At 41.2% G+C, this 19850-nt stretch overlaps 1 protein-coding gene across 3 annotated transcripts in view; it reads right to left on the minus strand.

Annotated features, from left to right (window-relative positions):
- SGCZ (sarcoglycan zeta) overlaps positions 1–18421 on the minus strand; it is a gene marked incomplete at both ends in the record, with an annotated part of 389172 nt that extends 370751 nt beyond the window's left edge. For all 3 annotated transcript variants that reach the window (XM_084204781.1, XM_084204782.1, XM_084204780.1), the window contains one exon: positions 18383–18421. In XM_084204781.1, the coding sequence (XP_084060907.1) occupies positions 18383–18421 (39 nt within the window). The remainder of the gene's footprint in view (positions 1–18382) is intronic.
- Between the last annotated feature and the right edge of the window lie 1429 nt (positions 18422–19850).

A 19850-nucleotide genomic window follows, 5' to 3' on the forward strand; every position in this document is an offset into this window, starting at 1 on the left:
AAAGCTGAAAAATGTAAAGCAGGTTCTAATAAAATTTAGAAGAAACAAACCTTTGTTCTTTCTAGCTTAATGTTACTGAAATATAGATAGCATCTGAAAGTTCAGAAGAGCAGAAGCAGCAGCATTGGTAGGCGTAGATGCTTTAGAAAAAAAACTGACCAACATCATGCATCCTACATAAAACAACTGAAAAGGAGGACAAATTGTTACAAAGTATACAGTGGATTTCAAACACTATCTATTCTATACTGTATAGTATTCACTAGCGTATGCTGTCATTTAGAAGATTGTGTCAATTTATGACTTTGGGACTGAATTGGGGACCTGCAGACTCCACCTGGATCTACTGCTTCACAGCCAAATCTCTGCAGCCTGAATCTGCAACAGCTTGACTCCACTTGTCGCTGACATGCACAAAAAATTACAATATATGTGAGCTAAAAGCCTATACTTGTAAGCTTGGTGCAACAAGAAAATAACTGGAGAGCAAGTGATTCTGAATTTTAGGATTTCTGCCCTTCAGTTTCTTCAAAATGATTGAAAATTATCTTTAGTCTCACAGTTAAGGATTGCTAAATTTTATACATTATTTTCCAATCTCCTATTTCTTTTTCCTTCTCAATCTCCTATGTATTTACATTTATGAAGTCTTACCCATATACACAAAACATAAATGTCACAAAAGTAATCCTGAATGTTCTTTCAGACAAGAAATATAACCTTTATTTATTTGAAGCATAACAATAATTGTGTAGCAAGTTATGAGAAGTCCTTATTTTTCAAGCAAAAAATATTGTCCCTTTTGCTGGAAAAACAGAAAGGGAACCTCTTCACTTGTGCCCCTGAGAATGCTGTTTTTCTTCAGATTAGTTCAATGATCCAGATAATAAATGAATAATAAAATCACTACTGTGCATGATATTTTTAATTAGGGAATTTATTACAAGTCCTACATTATAGTCTCAGGCAGCAAATATAATGCTCTGGATTTCTGCCTAGAATACTATTACCATTTGAAAACACTTTCTATTAGATTCTAGAAGGACAGGAGGGCTGATTTTCCAAACAAAAGATGATGCTAAGCCTTTTTGACTAGGTAATATCCTACAAATATATTTTTTATATCTTTGTACAGCTAAAATTCTTCTGAAAAAGTCAGGAAGAAGTTGATCCTCACAACAAACTCAATCAAATTCAAGCCATGACTATTATTTGGATACTACACATATGCACCTCTCAAAGGTGCTGCAGCACATACATGAAACTCATTTTGGCATGGCTACACTACCTTCAGAAATGAAGTCTATATTTTCCACAAAACCTAGGTCAAAATAAAAAGCGAGAAAATTAATCTCTGCATGTACATACTAAAAACTCTGCAGCCCATCTGAAAATGTGTTGATGGCACTTGCAAACATTGCTTCATTTTGTTAATGATTTAGTCATAGACTTTGATACTACTCCATTTTTCCAGATATTTAATGTCTTAAGAAACAAATGGACTATTCTCAATGTCACAGGTTTATTTCACCCATTTACCTTATCTACATTAAGCTGCTAACATAAATTAGACTAAAGCATAATTTATGACTGCCTTAGGCACATCATCTTGAAAGGCATTCAGTCTCAACCTATAAACATCAACAGACTGACAATTCATCTCTTTCCTGGTAAATTTACTCCAGCAGCTAATCATGCTCCCTTTTATTCATTTGTTTGCCTGATGGGGATGTGCACATGCCCTGTGCACCTATTCTTATTTCCTTCTCCACTACAATGAAGTCCTTTAATATGCTGAAGTTGTCCTGCATTCTATCAAGTCTTATTTGTTTGTTTGTTAGTTAAATTAAAAAGGCCAAGCTTATTCAGATTTTCACTGGCTGGGGGGGAGGTATTTTTGATGATGTTACTGTTTCAAGATACTCATGAAGTCACTAGAAGCAATGTTGTTTGTTTATTTATGACCACAAGAACAGCTGCAGTAGATCAGACAAATAACGGAAGATACTTGGAGACATCATATAAAGACAGGATAAGTATTTCCCTTAATATTATTATATTGGATGGATATTTCCATCTATTTCCATTTCTGGAGAAGAATACATGTCCTCTCTTTTATTCAGTTACTGCTTAAGAGAGGATTTTTATGCTTAAAGGTTTTAAGAACCTTTGCTAAAGGACCTCATTAAAAGTATTTCAAATGGGGAGGAGATCTTTGAGAGCTGCCTGTGGTTGCCTTACCCAGCACTGTGCCCCTCCAGACAAACAGACCTTGAGCCGCAATCCACCTGGCGCTGAGGCTCTCCTCCAAACCAGCCAGCCTTCCAGCACTCTCCTGCAAATGTGGGACCTTGTACAGCAAACAATGTCTTCTCTCCTGCACCAACACAGCATCATCTAACCTATGCATGGGGCTGTGGGACCTTGTACAGCAAACAATGTCTTCTCTCCTGCACCAACACAGCATCATCTAACCTAGGCATGGGGCTGGCTTGGGCTGGGGAAGCATTTCAAGTGAAGATAATTTCTCTTTAAATACATAGGAGGTGAAAACACTGTGCTAAATTACAATGGAATAGATGAACTTGCACATGGTTAGAAATACTTATGTAGGCTACTAATGATACTGCTGTCACCCAACAGTATGGCTATTACAGAGCTGCTCAAAAACTTTCATAGAATATTCCAGAACAATTATTTGAACAAGGGTGCATTACAATGCTTAAATGATCTTTTTACATGCGAATAAAGACTTAGAGCTAGCTAGATTATTTGGTTCCAACGTGGTTAAAATATAATTATTTCACTCACAGAAAGATTCCTATTGTGTTTCCCATAACTATGTGATGCATTCTCAATGCCCTATTGTGGCATCTGCATGCAGAGCACTTCTAAACAGTAATTATTGGTATAATTCTCACACACAGCCTGTATGTGTATCACAAGCATGGGTGGATTCACTTGCTGAAGCAGAGCTCTTGTTTTCCTTGCTGGAAACTGAGGGTGGAAAAGGAAACATAAAATCTCTTTTTGGTCTATTACAGACTGCAAGTGGCTCAGTGCAAAAAAGGAAAGAATATTTTTGATTACATGGCTGCAAAAGCTGTAACACTGCCCCTTGTTTTGATAGCTAGCCTACATTTTCTTACATCCACTATAACTACTTACGAGGTGTAAAATATATGCCTGGGCTTGATCTTCTGAGTTGAAGCTGAGCTGAAGGTTAGTCTTCTGAGAAAGCAAATGCTTTGTGGGACCCAAGCCAAATGAAATGCAGCAACAGGGACTGCCTTTCTTTACAGATATCATAAGGGAAACTAATATGGCCTGAGATCTCACTGTCTTTTCAGCAGAGATACTTTTACAATGTAGAAGGGAAGTGTCTCCTAGCACAGGCAGCTGAAGAAACACTAGCACTGCAGCACAGAGAGAGAGGGCTGCAGCAGAGCCAGAACTGCCCTCCAACACCTCCCCCGGAGCATGGGTCAGTCCGTCCCTGGCACGCTGCAGAGCAGGAGGTGGGTTGGTAACCAAGCCCCCTGCCTCTTCAGGAAGATACTGGCTGAGAAAAGATTAAATCAAAATATGCTCACTGTGATTCTTGGCTATAGCAGTTACTAAAACTGAGTGCCCTTGCCCACTGCTTTCAAGACCTTTGAATCTTGATGCCTACTGTCTTTGTTGTTTTCCTCTGGGCTACAAAATGCCCATTGTCACATACACACACAGTGCTGCAGTAATCAGACCCGCACACTGACCTGGTACTATCAGCTGGTGGAACTGCTGCTGCCATCAGTGAGGGAGTACACAAGAAAGCCTCTAGACAGCAACAAGGCTCACGAGCATAAATCTGGTACCAATCTCACCGATCATAACGTAGGAAAATTTTTCCCACCTGTTTCTGTGATTATTTCTGCTATTAAAAACATATCACTATACAGGGCACAACTTTTTCAGTCTTGAAAATCTCAGCAACTATTTCCTCTTTTTACTGAAATTAATGAGTGTTCAGGTGAGAGCCCAAGAGTCTATACCTACAGTAGCACACCTCTTACAGTACTATTGGCAAAAAGCTTTAAAATTTGACATGAGAGTAAGTGAAAAATACAGTCCTATAAAAAGCTGTACACACATATGGCTGTATAAGTACATATAGACACTTTTTAATACATACACTACTCAGAAGAGGACTGAGCTACTATACATAGAGGAAAGCAGAATTCAAAGAGAACAATGACTTTGGTTCAGCTAATATAGTACCTTAAATCATCAGGCTGCCCAGCAAAAATCTTTTATTTAGGGAAGTTTTTCAGAAAACTACTGAAGGGCCAAAAAGCTAAATCAGAAGAGATAAGGTAAAAAAAAAAAAGCAATGGAAAATAAAAACAAACAGAATTAAAAGCCTGTAGCATATGCTTTTTCCTCTTTATCCATATCAACTGCGAACTACTGAAGATAAGTATTTTCCCACTTAGGTATGTGGAAAACAGAATATGGTCTTCCCTTTAATTGTGCAGATAAAGCACAATTCTTTTTAAAGAAGAGAAGAGAAGAGAGGAAACGAAAATCTTTCCCAGAAGCAAATTTTAAATTTCTTAAAAACATGATGCAATATATCAATTTTACCATCAATTTCTGTACCAAAGAAATGTCAGTGGTGGAAGGACTTAGGCAGAAAGCAGGCAAGGCAGTCCCTGATGCATCTCTTTACTGTAACATCTTTCACAGCTGAGGCATGGTCCACTTGATGATCACTTCAGATGAGTCTGCCTATCCCATACTGCTTCTTCAGGAAGTGACACAGGTGTGTGTACACATATCCCACAGATGAAAGAACTGGATGAAGACCTACAACAGGCATCTCATGGATATGACTGGCCATGTGTGCTCCCAGCCTAGAGTACCAACAGCATCCTGGGCTGCATCAGGAGCAGCATGGCCAGCAGAGCCTTTACTCCCCTCTCATGAGACCCCACCTGGAGCACTGCATCCAGATCTGCATCCTTTGGCACAGGAAGGACACAGACCTGTTGGAGCAGGTCATGGAAATGATCAAAGGGCTGGAGCACCTCTCCGATGAGTACAGGCTGAGACGGCTGGGTTTGTTCAGCCTGGAGAAGAGAAGGCTCTGGAAAAGCCTTATTGTCATCTTTCAGTATTTAAAGGGGGCTTATAAGAAGGATGGATGAGTGATAAAGATTCAGATTAGGTACAATGAAAAAGTCTTTTACAAAGAGAATGGTGAAACACTGGGACAGGTTGTCCAGAGAGGCGGTAGTTGCCCCATCCCTGGAAACACTCAAGGTCAGTTTCAATGGGGCCCAGAACAGCCTAGTCCAGTTGAAGATATTCTTACTCTTTGCAGAGGTGTTGGACTAGATGACTTTAAAAGGGCCCTTTAAAATCCAGACTAATCTACGATTCTTTGATGTGATATTCTGTCCACAACTTTTTTTTTCCATTGATATTTTGCTGCTGTAATAATTATTTGGCCTAGCTAGTGACAACCTTTCAAAATAACTGTTCAGAAAAGTTTAGAGACCAATGCCCTTTATAAAACTGTAATTTCCCTATATTCATTCTGTTCTAAATAACATCTAAAATCGGGTTTGCTGTATTTCTTTCAAAGAGTCAATGGGTAACTATACTATCATCCATAAATCATATCCTTTCATATGATTTAAAAGGACAAGTAATTTTCTGAGGTTGACAATCAAAATGGATGGCTATGAAATAATACTTTTTGTAACTTACCCTCATGAATGTGATCATGAACAAATCCTTTTCTACCAGCCTATGTGGATACAATAAATCTAATCAGAGCATATTCAAAGCACGAGGTGTAACAGTGTCAAGTGAAAATGGGTTCCTACTAGCACCATGAAACACAAAAGTACACCTGGAGCTCATAAAGGGCATAAAAAAAGGCTAAATTCGATGGATCTTTTTTGTCCTTGATATAGCCAAAATTGTTGCCATTTGGTCAGAATCAGAAACATTCATTTAGTCATGATCCAGGGTAGTGTTCCCAAAAGCACTGAGATAGCTTCACTGACATCTCAGTATTTTGCTTTCCATTGTGCCCTTAGCCACTTAAAATGCTACAGGCTACCAGTACTGATGTTGCAGGCAATGGACACTGGCTGAGCTGACATTTACATCTCCAGATCATCAACATCCCCCTATCCCCAGACAAACAGTCTGGTGAGAAAAATGTTCTAACACTAGGACAGAAAGCATGGAATGTTGAGTAGGAGGCTATTTCTCAATATCCTGGGCTTCCCCTGGAAAGTCTGCCTCTACCCAATAACCACCAACAAGCAGACCCACACCCTATAGGGTAATGCATCTGGGCCTACATTCCTGAATAAGCAAACAAAAGAATTCAAGATCTCACAGGTTAGAAAGCAAAACCTAGCTTCTAATGTATGCAAACTGCATCCCTCAATGCATATTTTTAGGCGTACACTGATTGACTTGTCTCAGTGTTTAAAATTAGGCTGCCTTTAGGCAGCCAAGTCTCTTTCAAGAACTACTGATGATGATATTATTAACCTTTGGTATTGAAATTTTGTTAGTAGCACCTGATTTATCCCAGTAAACAGCACTACTATTTCATCCTTAGCCCTGGACTGTGAAAGTTTACCGCTTTGAGATTTTCATTTGTTTTGTCTTTTCAGAAGGTGCCAATAGAAGCAAACTATCCATCAAACTGATATGGATACAGACTGTTGCATGAGGGTTGCAAAGGTAAAATTTTTACCTTTCTTTTAAAAGGTATGGTTTTAAAGGTAGATTTTTAAAACATTAGTTATTTTAATTGGTTCTAGATTCAAATAGAACAAATTGAGCAGACAAAATAATTATTCCTTCTTCTGTCTTCAACTCCCTTGAAAGGTCACAGAACATATTTTTTTTCAATAAAAAGCTGGGATTGTATCTGCCATTAAAATTTATTTGTAATATAACTTGTATTGATATAAGGATTAGTTTTACTCAGATGTAATAATTACAAAGCCATCCATATTAATCTTAGTTCAACATGGGATATAGGCAGGCCTTGGCTCCCCATGAGATAAAGAACTGAATCCTGTGAATTCTGGCTGAGGCAGTTCAGAAGGTCAATAAGCAGGATTTCTTTGTCATTAAGAAATATAGCATTTCCTTCTCTTTGTTCAATTCACATTGTTGTAACTACTTCTGAGCAGGTGTTTAGAACACAAACCTTACAGACACTAAAATAAGGAGACATTTGGTTCCTGAAATGTGTGGTCTGGTTGGCTTCCAGTTGACAAGGCATTTTACAGGAACACACCAGACTTTTTACAAGTTTCCAACAGCAGTAAAGTTTATTCCTGCTGACAGCAGAAGCAATTGCTGTGTTCAGAATAAAATTGATTGGTTTGAAAGTTTAACTCTGTTTTCTTGTTTCATGTTTTATGTGCTAAGGTTACATTTAAATCTTTTTCAGATAATCATTTTGTAAAAAACAATTCTTTGTATGTTACTGGGGTAAAAATACATGTGAGTGAGCACCAAATCATTGCAAGGTAAGGGGAAATGGGGTTTATTTGAACTGGAAGTAAGTATTTACCTTCCTCATTTAGAAAACAGTATTTTCATAGTGAAACTTTCAAAATTTATTTTCAGTTTATAAGATCAGAAGAAAAAAAATAAGGCAAATAATAAAATAAAAGCAAGAAATAAAACTGCCATCATAACCATCTGCAGCAAGCAGGCACTTTGTGTATTGTGATCCAAATATCTGGGGCACATTCTTGGGAATACTTAGTTCTTGATTATTGAGCCACATTTTGGAATAATATCAATAGTGGCAACTCAGCATACACAAGTCTGGAAAATATCACACACAGAATGGGCACCTAACACTATTACAACCATTCTGCTTTGTGAGGGATGATCCAACTTACGATGCTCCAGCTACCAGCTGCCACTGCCAGCCCCCCCAAAAGAGCTTAGTACCTCTGCACCACTGCTGAGTCAGCTGTATTTTATTTTGGGTTTTGTTTGAAAGTGTTTGGATCCCCTAAAATTAAAATTTATGGCACTTTGTTTCTGCTAGAAAAATTGCACAGTTGATCTGTGCAACTGGCTGGCAGGTCAAACAAGGCTGAGAGAAGAGCACAAAACTGTGTCAAACTGACTTTGGTAGGACAATGGAAGGCACCTTCATTTGGCTCACATGGTGCTATTGGCTTCTTCCAGCAGACTGGCATCTTGTTATCTCTCCTGTTTCCTTCTTCATGCTACTGGCTTTATCTGGGAGGATTCACAAGATGCATTAAGTGCGTATCAACGCAACAAGATATTTTGGCATTGTTATCAATTATTACAGAAATCCAAAATTTAAAATATGAGTCCATGCTCAAAGATGCCTTGTTAACTGCAAGTAAAGCATAAAACAATTTACATACCAATTCAGTGCTAACATTCCACTGGGACAGCAATTTCATCTGCTTTCACAGGTTCTGAGATTTTTCTGGCCCAATCGCCTCCTCTGCACCTGAGTAAGTAGTTTGATTTTTCTAGCACCTCAACAAATAAATTTCACTCATTTTTTTTCCACATGCTTCAAATGTTGCATATGCCACGGACACATTACTTACTAAATAGTAATATTAGCACAGAACACAAGGTTCTGCTTTGAATTAAAAATTTCTAAATATAGTAATAGTATGTAAATAACTAAGATATGTCCGTGAGGTATCAGCATCAGCAACAGTGCAGAGAGCTGCACAACACAGCCCTTTTGATTTAGTTTGTCAGCACCTCAGCACTCTGCCACTGTGCTGTCATTAGTTATTGCACCCCTCAGCCTTCTCTTTCACCTTCAAATCTTTACATTCTACTTGGCTGTTCTAAAACTGCATTGGCAAGCTCTGCATGTCTATTAAAAAATAACAACACTGTATTCTGTTGCAGCAGCATACACCCAAAACCAAAATAAATTTTACTCAATATAATCTATAACTCTTGACATATCAAGTGATAGGCTTCAGCACAGCTCCCCTAGTGCTCCCTCTCTGCTCTGCTCATCATGCTGCAATTTTCTGCCTACTAGGTACATTCATTGATTGATCAAGGCCTGCAAAAGTCTGAGTTCAATAGGATAGACAGGACCTCAGCAAAGACTGTTTTATGCCTGTCAACAGTATGATGAAATTCTATCATGAGACACAGAGACTACTTGCAATCTCATAATTTCATTAAGCAATAATGCAAGTGGTCTCGCTAGACTGAGTAGATGACATATTTGCATGAACAGTGAATGTTATCTACCTCATCTAAAATACTGAACAAAACAGGGAGTTTAACCACAGAGAGGGCTCTTCTGTACAAACAGATCATTTTCCAATCACATACTCACTTGCACCTAGTGGGTTGGGGGAGACATGAAGAAAGGTATGAGATCAATTCTAGAAATAGTAACTCACTCTCCTGAAAACAAGATATACTTACAGAAATTACAATGTCAGTGCCAGTATTGGTGAAACAGCAAACTCAAAGTAACTTGTTAGTCACTGAAGAATTATGTTCTTCTGCCAGCTTTTTCAGGAAAATATAATAAAACATTGATGAAACAGAATAATTTTCTCTGCATGAAGATTAAGTGGGAACATGAGTCTATATGAGGGACAGTTTTTGCATTCATCCACATCTGCTCAGGAACTGCAGGAATCATTGGGAAATGGCACATAGAATATTTCTAAACTGATGGGTACCTGAAATAGTAGATGTCAACTCCAGTCCTACAGGAAGTGACAGCCAATACCAGCTGGTTGCCAGCTATTTCTGCAACAACCCATAAAGCTTGACACAGCTAGACTAGGCTTGTGCTATGACTAGATCCCATTAAGGGAAGACAATTATTACCAAGCTGTATCAAAATGCATAATTACACACAAGCTTGTGTGCTGGCACTTGTCAGAACCTTCAGAGGGAACTGAGGTTCTAACAAAGAGTATCAGACTTCAGGAGTAAGGGTAAATGCCTTAGGAATTCCATAAACTGGAGTAACTCAGCTGAGTGATCTCTACATAGTTATTTACCATCTGTTGGTGATGACTCAAGCTAAAAAAAAACACAGATGGATCTTGATCCAAATTTTTGCGGGTTTTTTTTTGTTTGTTTGTTTTTTTGTTTGTTTTGCTTTGTGTTTTTTTGGGGGCTTTTTTGGGTCTTTTTGGGTTTTGGGGTTCTTTTTTTCCTGAACTGTTCTAAACTTCTGAGAGGATTAAGATTTTGTGTCATTTTGGAAGAATAGATTTTTAAAGGGAGTGTCTCCTATTTTGTACTTATTCAGAGATAATTCTCAAACTATTTATAGTAATAAATGATGTCATGAGTTTCAGCTTTAAGGCTAAGTAATCTTCTTGGAAAAACTTCCAGTCTGTTTGTAATGCATTCTGAAATTCTCTCTGCTATTTATTGAGGCATAGATTATTCAACTTCCTTCCCCACACATATATTATGTGGTGAATGGGATTTACAACAGCCAGCCTGCTCAGCAGGGAGACTCCTGAATTAGCCAAGACAAATTACCAAAAAAAAAAAAAAAAAAAAAAAAAGCACAGACTGAATCCTCCTCATGTATCTCCTGAAGCCTTAAAACCTTGTCAGAATTTTCTGTATGGAATGCAATTCACATCCTTAAAAGTTCCAGAGGACTGGGATGACCAAGTAATCACTTTGAATACAGAAAACTGGCTCAATCTTTTCTTCAAAATAGAAACAACCCCTCCAAGTTACAATTTCTTTTTATTGTACAGTATCTTTTTATTGTTTAAGATATATGTAGTTTAAGCTAATAGTAAAAAAAAAAAAATTACATTAAAAGGAAGACACAGGTACCTCTTTGAAAACCATTGGGGTCACTCTTGAGTGCTAAACACAGGTTTGCAATTAAATCACCTTTGAGCATCCTCACTGGGGACCCCAGGAGAATTCAGTATATCTGGGGGATGGATATAATGGCACTAAAGCAGGATAAATCATAAAATATTCCTCTTAGTCCAGATGGTAAATATGCAAGCAAATTAGTGTGATCTGCCGAAGCAGCATGACCAGGGAAAACTGAAGTGCTTCATGTCTTGTGTGTGAAGTGGGGTCTCTGTGGATTCCTTTACAGCAGAGAGTCTCTGTTGCACTGCAGGCACCTTCCCTGCAGCAGTTCCTAAGAGAAATAATGAATGTTCCTGGCAAACAGGACTTGGAGCTCTCATAGTGAACCTACTAATAGCTTCACTACTTACAAAGCTACCTGCAACCAAACCAAGTTTTTTGCTCAAGCCTCAACTGCAATCAGGAGAGACAGAGTGGAGAGGGGGCTGCCCAGCCCTGACCCTCTCAGCACAGAGCAGGCGGGCTGGACGTGTGACAGCTGAGCACCTTTCTGGGTTCAGGTTCCACACCTTTTCCAATGTAAGGCTTTAAATTGAAAGTGATGTAAAACCCAGATTCTGAGGCTTAATTCAACAAGCTCTTTTCCCCTTTTTTATAAGTAGCTTGTGAAGTTTTAGACTGCCTTTCAATCTTTGTCATCTGTTGATCTATGTTTAGAAAGTTACTAGCTTATAAAGGTAGCAAAGGTTCTATTGATTCTTTACTTTTACATTTGTTTCACATATGCTGGAAATTTCTTAAATGGAAGCCTAAGTTGAGCAAACATGAAACCTTTCTCGACACAGTTCATTTACTTGTCTTCACTTAAAGGGCAGAGCTTTACAGAGTGCTTTGTGCATGTGGACTAGCTTTAACTAAAAATAATAAAATTCAGTAATACTAATTAACTTCATTTGGAAAGAATGTCTTCTGTAATTTCAGTGGCTTACAGCATTACTTTCTCAACTACAGGTCCCAGCATACCTGGGCGATTGCACTGCTTGTGTTCAATAGGAAGTGAGGAAGTTTTGCCCCTTTTTTGAATCCCACTCAACTAATGAACAATTTTGTATAGAAGACAATCTACACAACTGAGAAACTGAAGTATCATCAATCCCCATCTTGAAGAGAAAAAGTAACAAAAATGCCTTTGTGGATCTGATCCAACAGTTTGTACTCTCCACCCTGATAATGGTATAAAGAACAATTACATTTAGAAAGCACAAATTAAAATTAATTCTGTTTTCAATTTATGTGCTACTATTAAATGTACACTATTACCTTAATACAAACTGGAAGGGATGTGTTTTTTCGGTAGAGGCAGCCTCTGTTTACTAACATAATTTGTTCAAGAGTTGTAGGAGCAGGAAGGTATAACCTATAAATTCCAGACCATGCTGCCCACATGAACTGAAGAGAACTGCTAAAACAGAGATATATGGCTGAAGGCCAGATTTTTATGGCTGAGGCTCTCTACTGCTTATGGCACCAATTTTCAGGCATATCACCGATGTGCTTCTGCTGATGTGATTCAACAAAGTACTGCTAATTTTAAATTGCAGAAAAAGATACTCTGTCCTCATTTATTACTTTTCAACTGCCAATCCTCCTTAATGTGTTAGCTAGAGGTATAAGAAGGTAGGTACAAAAAGAACACTTTTTTTTATTAAAGTTGCTGAACGCCAGAAGCCTGCTTTGACTTACTCAGTACCTCTGTAAATCTGGCCATGTGTGATTAGCTGCAGTAATACTGCTGAGAATAGAGCCTCACATTTTGTGTCTCACTGTTGTGGTTTAGCCAACAGTCATTCCTTCCTGTGACAAGGAACAAAACACAGTGCTCGTGGGTAGCAACCTCACAATATCTTTCTTCACAAAGAAGGGTTTTGTTGTGGATCAAAGAGTTAACCTGTAATATCTAAGAATTAGCAAAGGATCAGATGGCTTAGTAGATAAATGTGTCTTCCTTCTTGGACTAAGTAATTCTGGCTTTACAATGCATTATACATGGCTGCAGTCAAAAGTACAACAGGGCGTTAAGAACATTGCTGTAAGCTCTTTAAATGTACAAAGTGTTTCAAAATAAAGGAAATAGTACAGCTTCTAAGCCGTGTTCTCCAGGTTTCTTTGAAGGAGAGAAGAAAATGACAGTACTTTCCCTATGGGGAACTTCCATGTCAAAGTAAGAAAAATGTCTATTTGTAACCCAGAGTGCCTCTTGTATTATTACTATTTGAATCCTTATCTTTGTCCTTTGGAATGCTGTATCTTTAGAGGACATAGAACAACTATGTTAGATATGGACTTACAAAATTTATATAAAATACCACAAGGTGAAATGATTTCACAGGAAATGTCTCTTGTAACATTTTTGCCACAACACTTTAACTAAAGCAATCTTACTCCTGGCCTTATCAGGAGTATCAACCTTCAAAAGGTTAAGGAATGTAGTACAAAAGCATGACTGGGACTCACAAATGTGTCTTCACATTACAGATTTATCTTTGAAAGGCTCTAGCATGAGTTATACTTTGTCTTCAAATCTTACATTCAGACCTATAGAAACAACCCAAGTTACAGCAGAATCACACAGTAACCTCTTCAGTTCAGGAAGAAAGAAATGTGTTGCTAACCTTTATGTAAATCTATTTCATCTATTTTTTTAAGTGCAAAATACAGTGGCAGAGGAAAACACAATATTTTTCCCAAACCCATGAAAAACAGGAAGGCAAAGTTGCTTTTTCCCTTTACCCAAGCATTCAGATTTTGATGTACTTTCCTTTTAAAGAGTGTTGAGCTTAGCAAAGCTGTAATGTACAATGTCAAAAAGCTCGGTCACAGATTATATGGATTCTCTGCAGTGAGAGTACAGGAATGATTTCTAAAGTGTATAGTGAGAGCACTGCCATTGTCTTGACCTTTTTCTATGTCTGCTGAACAACTATATTTTATGCATAGAATTCTCTCCAGTTTCCTGAACTACGTCTAGTCTTTATATCTATTGAGAGATGGAGAGGAAATCCCACAATAGGAACACAGAGAAAAGAAATTTGCATGTATATTACTTAAAAACCATTTCAGCTTGACCTTCCAGGAAGAATGGTTTAAAGGATGAATGCTTTGACTGTGAATGCAAAGGTTAATTGTCCTTACTGAGTATTGCTGAAAGAACCCTAGTAAACCATGAAGGTTTCTTGGAGGGAAGTACTAAAGATGGATAGGAGAGAGAAAGTTTTGCATTAAAAGGACAAACCCCTTAATATCCACATTAATATGTCCATGTCCCAAGCAGAAGACTTTAATAAATGAAACAGACTTTCATAAGAGGCTGTTGAGTGTTATAGAGTACTACACTTTCTATTATGGAGTGACTGACTTTAAACAGAAATAAAACCACCTACCTGAACTCATCAAAAGTCCTCCCACATCACACCAAGCACATTAACTTCTGTGGCTCCTTCTTTTAAAACATAAATAAATTTTAAAATACAGAATTCCTCAGGGTATTAGTCCTCCTGTTAACTAAAATACTGAAGTGATTTACATGTTTAAGACCATAAAAGTATCCCTTGCTTAAATTTTTATGGTTTCCTTGTTTGAATTTCTTTATCAGGTGTTTTACAAATTACATAAATTATATTGGAAGACTATTGTCACAAAAACCTCTTCCATTACCAGTTTCATGCTATTTTATGTCAGTAGTTTTATATCCCAGGAAATGTAAAACTGCAAACAGAGTATAAATATTCTCTCATGAGCCGAACAAAAAAATTTCAGCTAATATTTACAAGATCATTCAGTAATAAAGTGTTTAATTCTTTTGCATATCAAAAGTGGCAATTTCAAGACACTTAAGCACACTATTAATCAAACATTTTGGGATTGTAACGAAGAATTCTCACTGAACCAGTGCCTTCAAGTAATAAATGGCTTCCAGGATGTTTTTTAATCCATCATATTAATAATCTCACTGTTATCATACATTCAATTACAAACCAACTTTCTTCCAGAGAAATATCAGTGGTTTACACACTACAAGGAATACTAACTCCCTCTAAGACTATACAAATTGTGGTTGCTAAACAAACAGAAGAGGAACCGTCATGATACACATTAGAGGAATTATACGTCAAATGAACAAGCAAATGTGAAGGACTAAATCTGTAATAATCCACCCGATGTCAATGCAAATCACAAGTCAACAGGGTCCAGCAAACACAAATACCTCCTAACTCTTCCTTGCAAATGATGCTCAATTTCAAGCAATTACATGCCTCAACATAATTTTTAAATACACTAAATGCAAAACAAGTTAATTTATCATCTTTTATATACATATGCAAACTACAGGGTCCTTTAAAATTCATAATACTCACACAACCACACAGTTTAATGTACGTTCAAAATGTAAGTAAAGACTTGCATATACATTAGGTAACAGAAGCCCTTCACAACACTAAACCCAACACGACAAGGCAACTATAACATAATTATTTAGTTTGTGTACTACTCCTTTAAAACAAAAACCCCACAGGCTTGTGAGTTAAAAAGTCAGAGGGAAGCTCTTGTATGCATCTGAGAGAGATGAGACAGATCAAAGGAAAACCAGAACAGCTCAAAACCACTGGAAGAGCAGTCTCTGTTTTCCATACTGATTACTTTCTTCAGGGTTTTATGCGCAGACTAGTAAGGGAAAGCACACCCATCTTCATCAGCAGGTGTTGCACACATGATACTTGTTGAGCTTTCCACAAAATCACCTTTCAAAATGTCTATTATCAACACAAATCATTCAGAACTCATTATAATCAGTGTAATAAATAACAGAAATTTTGAATGATTTGAGGTGTATAGAAGCTTTATATATAACATAGTAAAGGTTTTCAGCGCCATTATTACTATTTTCTTTAGAGACACCATATTTGTTTTTTATTAGTAGGGAAGTTGTATCTTTTTTATGCTTACTGGCATATATTTGTCATAGTGGAGGAAATACAATATCAAGGAAGAGAGCGTCCAGCCTGTTTCCAAAATTCTTGGCAAGCTCTGCTGAGACAAGCTGCTACCATATTTGACACTCTTGACATGAGCCCTCCAGGCAGGGTGGTATGGGAGAGAGTCCCCTCGGCATCTCAGGACCTCAGTCTGCCTCCTATCTGTGTGCCCTGACTGTCTCTTTGGCCTGGCAAGGAACTGTGTCGGCCCAGGAGAAAAGGAGTGGAGCACTTACTTCACCCCTCCTGAAACTACCCAGAAACTGATGAAAGCTTTCACGACTCGGAGCAGTATGGGAGACGCTCTTTACTGCGCCCAACTGCAGCAAGGTCACCAGCTGGGAACATCCTAGATCCCCAAGAGCTTTGCCCCGCACCTTGTACTCCTGCTGCTGGCAGAGCGGCTGGACGGCTCGCACTGAGAGGAAAGCCCGGCAAAGGAAAGCCCAGCTCGGCGGAGGGAGGTGCGGAGCCCGGCTCGGCACGCCCATCGCTGCTGGCGGAGCGGCTCCCGGCGGCGCGGGGCTGGCGGCCGGTTCCGCACCACCCCCTGCCGGCCGCAGGGGCCGCCTCCCGCTCCGGCGGCGTCCTGCCGGCGCCTGGGATCGCTCCCAGCGGCCGCACATCAATAAAACACCCGGGAAAGCCAGGAAGTGCATCGTGCCAAAGCGGCTGGTCCCAGAGAGCTGCCCAGACCCTAACAGAAATGCCTCCTTTGGAAGCTCCTCTCATCCTTATGAGCGGGAGTACCGATGCTTACTTCTCAGCTGCTTCCTTGCTCAAAGTCGCTCGGCCTCTACACGCTGCAATACGAGTCCTGATTGCAGCGCAGATAACTATGGGATAACTGGAAACCCCCTGCTCTTGAGCCTAGGCTGGATGCCCTGCTCACAGCGGGACCTGCCTCAGGCTTTACCGACAATTCATGCGAAGTGCTGCCCTCTTGTAGCATAAACATATCTTCTTTAAAGACCACTTAAAAATAATCCGGTACAATAAAACTTTTCGCACGCTTAATCGGAACACTCGTCTATTGCCTTTCACGCAGCTGTGAATTTCACAGGATCCACAGCCGTCTCCTGTGAATCAATCCTGTGAAGGCTGAGGCAGCACGGAGAGGATTCCCGGGCAGCCCAGGCAAGCCGCGTTTGCGGCGGGGAAGCCCCGGAAGCGCTGGAAGCGCTGTGAGGATCAGCGGTTCCCAAGCAAATCGTTTTATGGGCTTTCCTCTCCTGCGCTTCCTCACCTCAATTACTCAAACAGCGCTGCAGTCCTGGGGTGCCTTTCCCTGGGGAGATTAGTAGGAGTTCCGAGCAAGACTGGTAGGGGGATGAATATATTTATTCAGTACTTTCAGATCTGGTTTACAGGAAAAGGAAAGGAGCCCCCAGCAGCACTTGAGCGTTCGCCAGTTTACCTTCCCAGAGGCGAGCCCTTCTCCGCGGCCCCGGAGAAGCCGGCGCCCAGACGGGGTGTCCCCCGGACGGCCGTGCATGAGGCGGCGAAGGAAAACTGCCCCTGCCCCTCTCATCGCCGCTTCAGCGCTACGTCCGCCGCCACCGCGGCGAGGTGTGTGTGTGTCCCGCCCCACCGGCACGGCCGGCGTTCCACTCCGGCTCAGCGGCCCCGCGGAGCTCGCCCCACGCGCCCCTTTCTGCTGCCTTCCTGAGCCAGACACCCTCTTTACCGCGTATAGATTGATAGAGAGATTTACATTATTATCATTAGTATGATGATGAAATGATGATGATGATTTGAGCCAAATTCCGCTCAGGGCCGGGGGGGTCGGCAGCAGGTGTAGGAAGGCTCTGTCTCCGCAAAGGAGCATGCTCAGCGCTCTCAGGCATGCTCCTTCAGCGGGGAGGGAGCCAGAGCTGGGCCGGGGGGCGCGGGGGGAGCAGAATCCTCCCAGCTCGCACCGTCCTAATGCAAAGTTTGATTGTACCAGCAGCCCCCGGGCCGCGGCCCAGCGGCTCGGCATCCCACCGCCGCTGCCTCAGCTTCGCTCGGCTGGGGGAACCGGACGCCGCGCGGGGGGCGAGCCGAGAGGGGGTGTGGAGGGGTGGGGAAGGCTTTCCCCGCCGCTCCCGGCGGCGAGGGGAGGAGAAAGAGGAAGGAGAGGAGATGCCCAGGCCAGAATGGCTTCAGAGCCAACTTCTGCCGGGAAAGGCGCGGGTCAGTTGCCGCTTCCTCCCGGCGCTGCCCCCAGTGCTCACGCAAAGCCGAGAGCACACGGGCAGTACCATCATCATTATTATTAATACTGCCATGACGATGCTGCGGGCCGCGCCGGCAGAAGAGAAGCCGCGCTCGGCTGGGGCAGCCGCCCCTCCCGTGCTTCCCCCGCCGCGGGGCGGCTGCGCCCGGCTCGGCGCCCCCCGCCCGGGCTGCGGGAGCCCCGCACAGCGCCCCGTGCGGCCCAGCGGCCGGGAGGGCAGGGGGGATCCAACCCCGGCCACAGCCACGGCACCCGGCGGGTCGCCTACCTTGAGCTCCTCCGTGTCCAGGTTAGCTGATCTGTCCATAGAGAGAAACTGAACGGAGCGGACTGGAAACTACGGAAGTTGTGCCAAAAAAATGAAAGGGAACAAAGGGGGGGGGGGGGGCGGGGGGGGAATAAAATCTAGTCTGTCAGTTTCCAGCCTAAACTCAGCCTTGTCCTCCAAACCGTGGCAGCTCCCCTCAGTCTCATTCTCCGCGATCACGCCTCCACCGGTTTAAATAAATAAATAAATAAATAAATAAAATATTTCACTTTTTTTAAAAAATAACTCCCTTAAGGATTAAAGCGACAGGTGATCCTTCCCTGGTGAAAGAGATTCGCGTCCTCTGGCAATGAAAGGAGACAGAAAAAAAAAAAAAAATCCACTCAGTTTAAAGATTATTTTTTTTCTTCTGCAATAAGCTCAGAAACCGGCGAATCGCTGTATCCCGAGAAAAAAAAATCCTTCTTCCCTGGACAGCATCATGCAGCAAATTTCAAGCAAATGTGTTCAAACTGAAGAGAACAGTCTATGATAAAAGCCTTTCTCCGTCATGCTACCAGAGTAGTCTGGTAGCTAATTTAGCACCCTGTGAGCGCAAGACATTAGCGATGAACAATTTCGCTGGCAAGATAACAAAATCCCCCAAGTCCTGCATAGGCTCAAAAATTGTTTTGCAGCTAAAGATAGTCTATAGTAATAATAATAGTAACGTATATACACACACACATATAGATAATAAAAGAAAGTCTGTACGGTATGGTCTTCTTTGAAGGTTACGCTGGAAGAGTTGGGAGGAAAACAGGAGGTGGATCTCTTGCAGAAGAGAAGGGAGAGAGAGGCAGAGATTTCCCTCTCCGTCCCTGTTTTACTGTCCTTCACCGGCAGGTGACTGACTTCCCTCCTCTCGGCTGGCGCGGGGGGATTTCTCCAGCTCTGGAGCAGCAGCGTTTCCTCCCCGAGCAGCCCCGGCTCTCAGCGCCGCCCTCCCCGCTGCCCGCGGCCCCTCCGCCTCCCCCGGCCGCTGCCGCACCGTCCCAAGGGCTCCTCTCGCTGGTCCCCGGGGGTTTGAACAGCAGACACAGTGGTCAGTTTAAAAACCAGTACTGCTTTGTATCTGTTTTTTAATTGCTTTGTGTGATACTCATGTATCGTTCCGTATAAAAATGCATATATATGTATTTGTATCTGCTGCAGGTGTGTCTAAATTAATTATGTGGTGTGGAACTTCTCAGTCTTTGGCTTGTAGCGTGCAGTTTTGTGCAGCTGTTGAGTGTATCATCGATGGGCTGCAGCTGTGATGGAGCAGCCTTTCTGATAGCACGTGGATTAAGTCTGAGACACTCTCACGGTGTTACTTTTACTAATCCCCTTTTCCATAGGATTCGCTGTCTTCTCGTTCTCAGATCACTCTAAAGAGAACCAAAATTAGATTTTAAAATTCATATTCCTCCCCGCCAAGATTTTATCA

The sequence above is a fragment of the Fringilla coelebs genome (assembly GCF_963513975.1).
Source record: "Fringilla coelebs genome assembly, chromosome: 4".
NCBI classification, from domain to species: Eukaryota; Metazoa; Chordata; class Aves; order Passeriformes; family Fringillidae; genus Fringilla; species Fringilla coelebs.